This window comes from Lipotes vexillifer, unplaced genomic scaffold, assembly GCF_000442215.2.
Source record: "Lipotes vexillifer unplaced genomic scaffold, Lipotes_vexillifer_v1.1 scaffold858, whole genome shotgun sequence".
Lineage (NCBI taxonomy): Eukaryota > Metazoa > Chordata > Mammalia > Artiodactyla > Lipotidae > Lipotes > Lipotes vexillifer.
The window spans coordinates 28,672-37,799 of record NW_006788467.1 but is presented as its reverse complement, the minus strand read 5'-3'; the positions used below and the strand labels follow the sequence as shown (position 1 = coordinate 37,799).

At 50.1% G+C, this 9,128-nt stretch overlaps 1 protein-coding gene across 1 annotated transcript in view; it reads right to left on the bottom strand.

The window, feature by feature from the left end:
- PTGFRN (prostaglandin F2 receptor inhibitor) overlaps window positions 1-7,852 on the bottom strand; it is a 90,097-nt gene extending 82,245 nt beyond the window's left edge. Inside the window, exon 1 of the mRNA XM_007461629.1 lies at window positions 7,717-7,852. Coding sequence (XP_007461691.1) covers window positions 7,717-7,852 — 136 coding nt within the window. The remainder of the gene's footprint in view (window positions 1-7,716) is intronic.
- Between the last annotated feature and the right edge of the window lie 1,276 nt (window positions 7,853-9,128).

Genomic DNA, 9,128 nt, shown 5'->3' with positions numbered 1-9,128 from the left:
TTCCCTACAACACCTGGGACTAATGCTTCTAAAACGTCACTGCTTAGTCTCCTAATCCCTTCGGCCAGACCCAGTCAGATGTTAAATTGGCCAAAATGACATGAGAGGTGAAAACTTTGGCTACTACTCACCCAACCTACTATCCCTCAGATAGGCACTTCCAAGACCCTGGACTCAGAAGTTACCTCTTTTGACCCTCACCTCCTACCTTTCTGGCCCACCCACTCCCTTGTGCCTCTAAATCTGCTTTTTTACCCTCATCCTGTCCTCCAGGCCCTCAAACCTTCTGCGACTCGCCAGGCCTTCCAGCCTCTCAGCTGCCTGTCCCACCTGGACTCCTTGGTCAACTGTCTCCATGATGCTGTCAGAGCTTTTTACAGATTCCCGCACCCCTCCTCTCACGGCAAGATCACACCATGTCCCTGCCTTGTTCCCTGGATGCTGAACCTGGTGGAAGAAAGTCACGAAGCCAGGCTGAGTGCCTCCACTACAGACCTAAGCTAGCCCCACCCTTCATGGCTAAGTGACCGCCTACCACATTCCCACAGAGCCCAGCCCGTCCCACTCTCCTCTGGCTCTGACGCTCTGAACATGGCCTTTGCCTCAGAATTCACCAAGGAAGCCCAGGCCACCAAATAACCCATGTGCGAAGCACTCTTCCAGACGAGGGTTTCTCAAAATTTAGCATTCGAATCCCCTGGGGATATGGTTAAACCACAGACTCTGATTCAGCAGACTGGACTGGGCCCTGAGATTCTTCCCAGGTGCTGCCGACGATGTTAGTCCCCAGACCCCACTTTGAGTAGCAAAGTTCGAGGGATTTACATACGTGAAGTTCAATGTGTGCATTTTCCTAGACCCATTATTTTTAATCTTCATGACAAACCTGCAAGAGAGGTAACAGTCCCTTTTTACATGTGTAGAAAATGAGGTTCCAAGAGGTTAAGAAACCCATCCAGTTTCACAGTGCTGAAGAGTAGGATTCAAATGGAGGGCTGATTCCAAAGCCTGAGCCCTATTTTTTCTCTCCATATGTGATTTTGAAGAGCAGAAACAGTTTAGAAACACACATGTCATGGTTTATTTGTAATATAAACTACTGAAATCTTAGCTGATGAAGATGGGAGAAAGATGGGTTATAAAACTGTCCCGGAGTCCCCGTGCTTGAGATTCCAACTGACAGCTGAAGGCCTCAGTGCAGCTGTCAGAGAGAAGGTTAATTCCACCAATCAACGTGGACGAGGATACCCAGAGGAACATGGGGGAAACTTTCAACAATTTATACAGAGAATGAAAGGGAACATATAGATGACCTCTAGCTGATATGTCTGGGGATTCTGTGGCCACTCGCAGGGCTAAAAAGGCTGAGAGCACTGCAGAAACCATGTGTCCTACAGCACACAGCTCCTGCCCTATCCCCCTCCACGTCTCCCTTCCATCCTCTCCACAGCCTCCAAATCCAAGGCTTCTCTTTCTCTCTCTGGTTTTCGTGCAGCATTTGACTATTCCCTCTTTAACAAATCTACCTACATCCATCTCTGCTTGGCTTCTGATACAGTGATCTCCTGGTTCTTCTGCCATCCCTGTGACTACTCCTTCTAGAACTCTCCCATTTCCTGTCCCCCAACTACAGGCATTCCCATGAACTTGCTCTTGACCCTCGCCTCCATTATCCAGGTGGTGCTGCACCTTCTGGGGATACCATCCACCGCACATCTAGTGCATCCTGTCTCACCGTTGGAGGGCAGATCTGAGTTGGCTCTGTTCGCTGCAGAATCCCCAGCACTCAGAACAATGCTTGGCCTGGAGCTGCAGGCACTCTCTCAATATTTGCTGAATAAATAGATGAGCTACTCGCCATGTCACTGAGCTTCTCATCTTCCATCTTCAAACTGCCCATCCTAAGGCCAGGCTGGGGTTCAGGGGCTGTGGTTCCCCAAGTAAGAGACAGAACTGTCGATTTGCATCCAATCACAGCACACATAGGAAATGGGACTAGCTGTATGGCTCTCAGGGTAGACAGGGCTTCAGGTTTCGAGGCTGCTCTGATCTGTGGGCTCCAGGGGCTGAGGGTGTCAGTTGGCACAGTCAGTGCTTTTGAGATCTTGGAATATTTTCCTCCACACCAACTGTAGTCTTTGTGTAGCAACAGAATGAGACCCAGTAATTAACTCTGACACACCTAAAACCCACCTGAACCCCATGTGGGTCCCCTACCATGGCCCACAAGCTGGGAGGTTCTAGCCCAGTCCAGCCCTAAGTAAGAACAAGGAAGTAACAAGATTATTAGTACGTTCTTGGCTTGGTGTCACTTTTAAGGTCTGAGAAGTGACCCATCTGTCTGCATTACTGCCTCTATTTCAGTAGGATTCCAAGGTAGCACCCATCCTGAAGTGTGCCTCGAACCCTTACGCTCAATTCTGTTCTCCACGGTTCTAAGCCAGATTTATCCTAGGCGGTGCAACAGTGGCCGAACACTGTTTCCCCATTCCCCTGAAGTATCCTGAGGGATGCAAATGCTTTCACATTCGGCACCTATAAAGGTGCAAAGCAGGATGCAATTAAGGTCCCCAAACATCATACTTAAACTTGAATCAGGCTGCTTAGTGACTGCATAATCCTGCACAAACAAAGAGGGAGTGTTGTGGAGAAATCAGCCTTTGAAGAACACAAATGTGCCCACAGCGCCAGTATCTAGATCTAGTCTCCTGGAAATAGCATTGCTGGTCCACGACAGTGTTAACTACTGGGTCTAATTCTGTTGCTTCGCAAAGACTACAGTTGGTGTGGAGGAAAATATTCCAAGATCTCAAAAGCACTGACTGTGCCAACAGCCGCACTTTGCCTTTTCCGGAAGATAAATTACGGAGAATTTTTGCCGGTTCAAGTTATTTTCCCAAAGCGAAGAGTCAAAGGGCCTTGCTACCCTGCCTTTAAGAAACCAAGGCAATTAAACAGAATAGCTATGAACTGCCCTGACAGCTCCCCCCAACTTCATTTGATAAAGTGAGACGCAGACACGCTGACAGACAAGCACACACCTTATTTAACTGCCAGACACAGCACTAGTATGAACATGTACATTCAATCTATGGGGTAGAAATCAGCTCAGCAGCTCGGCACAGAAACAAAATAGACATATAAATGCCGACTAGCACGACTACCTTGTAAGGAATGATCACTGACAACTAGAGTTCCTATTCAGCAGGCTAATAAGAATAATTATAGCCGGGGCAGGCATTAATCAGCTTGGCAGATACAGGAATTCTGTTAACAAGGCTAAAATGAGAGCCGAGCACTCTCTGAAGTCCACAGCACTTCAAAGACCGTTGAGCTGGATGGATTGACTAGGGTTCCTCCTGCCAGCCTTTCTCCTCCAGCGCTTTCTGGAGGAAGCTGCAATTTGGTCCCTTTCCTCAGAGCAGGGGTGGTGAGGCCTTAGGGGTTGCAGAGCTGTCACATCTATGAGGTGCATCCTGGCACTGCCCCTCCCTTCAGGAATCGTGCCTGGGCTGCACTCACCCCAGACCTTCCTCTTTGTAACCGCACTTTTGCTTTCAAACCAGTATTATACTTTTTCGTCTAAACTCATCTTGAGTGATACACAAAATAAGATTATGGTGAACATTGGTCAATCTTTCCTTAGTTGAGACCAAATTTGGGTCCTGTGATCAAATTCTGGCTCAGCCATGGAGTAGCTGTATGATTCTGGACAAGTTATTTAACTTTTCTGGGTGTCGGTTTCCTCATCTGTAATATGGAGAAAATAGCAGTACCTTTCTCAAAATGTTGCCGTGAGAATTCAATAAGAAAATGTCCATAAGAGCCTGACGCTTGGTATGCACGCTATAAATAGCAGCTATTATTACTCTGGGCCTGTTAGGTGCAGAGCCCTGTGCAGAAGCTATGAGGAAAGACCAAACAAAATATTCAGTATACGGACACATGTACCTTATATATGAGTGGCTATGCCTGGGCAGTGGGAGGGTGGGCACATTCATCCTTTTACCTTATTTCCTTTATAAGTGACACCGAGACTGCAAGCTGTCCCCCAAATCTGTTCTTCTCTTCTTCCACAGCAGCCAGCACACGGCTCCCACATTCCTCTGCTTCCCTTGCAGTTAGTGTGGCCTGGACTAAATCCTCTGCCATGGAATGTGTGCAGAAGTGATGGAGGCCACTGCCGGGCTTAGCCCAGAAAGACTACATGCTCTTTCCCCTTTACAGGGCTGGAAGGGCGATGGTGACAACCCAAGTGATCTTAGAAACTAGGGGCTGAAGACAGCAGAACTGCCCATCAGCCTGGGAGCCAGAATGCCTGTGTGCAACAGCGATCAACCATTTCATCCGAAACATCCCCGAGAAGAGTTAGGAAAGACACTTCCATTGTTTGAACCGCTGTGTTTTGATTCCATTTGTTAGAGCAATTTAGCCTACCCAATACAATAATACATTACCCTTCTATGTTATTTGGATTTTAAAATATAGATGTAATGTTTTTGTTGTTTAAAAACTACTTTGATGGATTTGTAAGTATTTTTTGTAAAAGACACACATTAAGAGAGTATCTTAGTGACTTCCCCGGTGGTCCAGTGGTTAAGACTCCACGCTCCCAATGCAGGAGGCCCGGGTTCGATCCCTGGTCAGGGAACTAGATCCCACATGCCGCAACTAAAGATCCTGCATGCTGCAACAAAGATCCCACATGCCGCAACTAAGACCCGGCACAGCCAAATAAATAAATAAATAAATATTTTTTTAAAAAAAGAGAGAGAGAGAGTATCTTAATCCCCCTCCACAATCTTCATACCTTCCTCTCTAATTCACGCTCCACGCTAGGACTGGCCTCCTCAAACACATCACCATGTTGTATCAATCTCACACTGCAAATTTTCAAAGGCAACCCATGACCCACAGAAAAATGATATACACGTGCATTCATTCAGTCAGCCAATATTTATGAAACACCTACTCTGTGCCAGACACTCGATTAGTAAGAGGAATACTATAGTGAACAATACCAACCTGGTCCCTGCCCCATGGGATATAATCAGGGTGAGGATTTAGACCAGGAACAGATAATCATGTACAGTGAGATAAAGAAGTGCTCTAATGGGAGAAGCACAGGCTGTGTGGCAGCACCCACAAGGCCAACAAGCCTACCCACATAGTGAAGACTTCAGCACTGCAAGAATAGCCTTCAGAATCCATCCCAGACCCACTTTTCCAGTTTGCCTTCCTAATATCCCTCCTCCCACCTTCAGTTACATGGAACTTACATGCCCTTTTTGAATGAACCAGGCACTTGCACTCATCCACACTGGATGCCTTTCCCCAGAGCCTGGAAGGCTCTTCCATCCTTTCTTTCAAAATACTAATCAACCTCAAGGCTCAGCTCAAATGTCATCTCTTCAGCAAAGTCAACCCTGACCCCAAGTCAAAATTAATCATGCTCTTCCTTGCTTCCTACCAGCACTTGGTTTCTATGTCAGGTATTTCATTCTGGCTTGTAGTTGGCTGCTTTATTAACTGTCTGCCCACCCCCACTGACCACTCAGTGAGACACTGTGTCTTAATCATTTGTCTGGGACACTCTTACGGACACACTGGGCATTCAAGAAATGATGTATTAAATGGATGGATGAGACGAGTCAGACATAGGCAATGGAAGTGAAAACCTGCTTTATGAAGCTGAGTGGGTTCTGTTGTGATTGTGATAGGTACACTCATTTAGGGAAGCTTTATGGAGGAAGTGGTCTTAGGGGAAAAAGGAAATACACAGGTAAGAGGAGAGAAGCAGGAGAGGCATTCCCAGGTCACGGGAAATGGAAAGGCCAGAAGGTTCACATACATTCTATGCAAAGGATAGCAAAGAGGTTCTTTAGAATGAAGCATCTGAATCAGACAGAAGACTAGAGGGGAGAGAATACAAGGGGCAGAACATCCGCAGAAGAAAATCATAGGGACTAATGAGCTAAGGTGGGACCTCCAGAAACGATCCTTCAGGAAAACGATGAACTTAGAAGGGAGGCTGGAGGAAAAAGTCAAACAGGTAGATGTCAGATCTGTGTGGGGAGCTTTCGGAACCCGAGCTAGGACAGTAACTTTAGATACAGGAAGGACAGGGAAGACGCTCGAGTCTGCACTATGGGAAAAGGAACAGAGTTGGGCGACAGTGTGAACGTAGAGGTCAAAGAGAGTGACAGCAAGATTATGCCCAGGTTGCAGTACAAGAGCAAAGATGATCTAGCATATCAACATAATGGGTTTCAGGAATCAGTACCTACAGTACCACAGGTAGGGCCTCCCGGAGGTCACACGGAAGCCACACCAAGTGAGATTCGCTACAGCAAGCTATCAGGTGAACATGAAGTTCAGGGACTGTTAGGGGACAAGGCATTGGCTGGTGACACCACACACACTGCCTGTGTGTAGTTGACATGAGATGTCCAGCCAGGGCAGGATATACTGGAATACCTCCAAGACTTCCCCAAGCTGTACTTTCCCCACTTCTATTTTTGCTTTTGCTGGTCTCTCTTTGCCCTCTCTCCCTTTTTCTCCCACACCGTAGTTACTCACGAACATTCTTTTCAAATTTCTACCTGGCCTCATCCTCTTAACTAGTACAGGGGTTGTGAATTGCACAACTTTGGGGAGGGCCATTCACACAGAGGACGAAGTGAACAGCAGCTCCTAGAGTTGTGCATTCAGTGCACGATCTGTGCAACCAGTGGCCATCGCCCTGCTTGACCCAGACACATCAGCCAATTATGTAATGGGTGTGGACTACCACCAGCAGTGTGCAACAAACGGAAAACTTACAAGGGTCCCAGAGTGAAAGGAAGAGAAATAAAAGCACTAGGACCCCAGACCACAGAAGAGATGCTACAAAATTAGGTGAAAAACCTGGAAGCTTTCTGCACCTGGTTGCAGCTAAAGCAATGTGGCTGGGTGAGCTCTTTCAGGGAGGGAGTTCCAGAAAACCCCTCAGACATGAAGGAAAAAAACACAGTAGCAGCTAGAAAGCCTGCCCCCCCACCCAGCAGCAGGAGTCATGGGAGTTGGGACAGTGTGGAGCCTGGTGCCAGCTGGACGGGAGTGGCTGTGGAAGGTCTCCACTGGGACCCTCTGACCGTAAGTGCAGAGTAGTCATTTACCCTGGGTGCAGCTGGGACAGACACCACACACCATGTGCTTTATAAAAGATTCAGCTCTGCCTTCTCTAGTGGTGTGGAAGAGAACCCCTGGTCAGGTCACAGAATTCCTTCTGTTCTGGTTGACACTGACCAAAGGGCTTCAGGAATAGCAAAGCTTTTAAGAGTCAGCCTTCCTGATCCATGGTGGGCACTTAATCAGCAGATTATTTCTGTGGCTGATAACTACTTGGTTATAGTAATATAACCATATTATACGATGTGAAGATGGTGTCTGTGTGTATGGGTGAATGGAAGATGGAGAGGGGGAAAAAAAAATCACACCAAAGATTCCTTGGGTTGGGGGAGGGCGCTGGGCCAAATAATCAAGAGGCACCAAGGTTGAGAGAGGGTGGAAAACAGGGGACAGTAAGGGAGAAAAAGTAACAGGTAGGAAAAGTTGAAGAAGCCAAGGCTCCCAGGTCTTTGTGTGCAAATCTGCAGCGAGGCAGCTTCAGCGGCGCTGAAGAAGACTGAGGCAGAAGAGCTAGCCACAACTAACATGACAGAGGGACCCGCGCACCGATTTTTGCTGTAGCGCTCGGGGCCAGCCGGTGACCTTCGCAGAAGGAAGTTGGCGGATCCTCTCGCTTCCCTGGAAAGGCAGCCCGGCGCGGGGGATTGTATGTGTGGAGCGCGGTTCGGCCGGTCTCGGCCATGGCGGGGCAGATCAAAGCCGCGGATTTCCGCTCCCGAGCCGGGGACGCGGGCCGGGACCGCAGGCACCTTCCGGGCCGGGAGTTCAAGGTGAGCCGGCCGCGGGCGGCTAACAGGTAGGGAGGGCCCGGGGAAGCCGGCCTGGGGCCACTCCCCCCCGCACATGTGCGGGCGAGGCTCGGCCTGGAGCACGGCGACTCGCACCCCGCGCGATTCGCGCCCGCTCCCCGCCGGGCCCCGCCGCCCGCGGATCCCGGCCCGCTCTCCCGGGAGTGGCCCCGGCACCGTCGGCGCCCCAGGCCGCGCGCGGCAGCCGCGCCCCAACAGCCGCGATGTGGATGCACGGAACATTAACCCGGATACCAGCCAAGTGGCCCAAGCAACGATCCTTCCCCGGAGGGTACTTAACCCAAGCAGGGATTCAAGCGGGGAGTTTGCCTTGCCCAACTTACACAGGGATGTGGCATGAGATGGAGGGCTCATCTTCTTGCGCTCACACTACGTGGCCCAGAGAAGTTCTCACGGCGCCGAATCCAACAGCCTTGCTCCACCGCGTGTGTACACCGAAGGAGCGCTGGGCAGTGGGTGTTCTCAGGCCAAGAGTGAAGTCCTTGTTCTGCGCTGCACCTGCTGTGTGGTTCAAAGGTCCTCTGACTCTCCTCGTTTGGAAGCCTTTCAGAGCTGAGGCTACCTCTGGGATGTGAAAGCAGAGAGGCGTAGAGGCCTTTCACACTGAAGGCATGGGCTTGTGTCCCACGGAGAGAGTTCATGTCACCTCCCTCCACACCGTCCCAGCTGGAGGCGTGCACGTTGACACCATTTCTTTCTGCCCGTGGGAAACACAAAGAGACACACTCGGTTTGGGCTGTCTGCTGAAATAATGTTGAATCGACGGCACCCTGAGTACGTTTCCTGACGTTAGCTTCCTGGCCCGATAAACTCGGCGTTCAGAGGCGAGATGAGAACCAAGTTTCTCAGCGTGCCTGGAAGAGCCTTGGTGCCCTGCCCTAACTGTCTGTGCTTCTGGCGAGCGTCACGGAAGTACTTGGACACGTAGGATTCTTACCTTTACTGTAAGCTGTGCCTGTTGGCGGAAGCGCTCGGCATGTGTGTATCGCAGCCTGGGAGGCCGCCCTCCCGCCTCCGCCCTCCTCCTCCAGCCGGCCGGGCACCGGGAGCCGGGCGCCAGGGCCGCCCCGCCGAGCCGAGCGTGTAGCCCCGACCGCTTCCCGAAAGCAGGAGGGAGGAACCGCAGCGCTCGCCCGCCCGCGCCTCCCA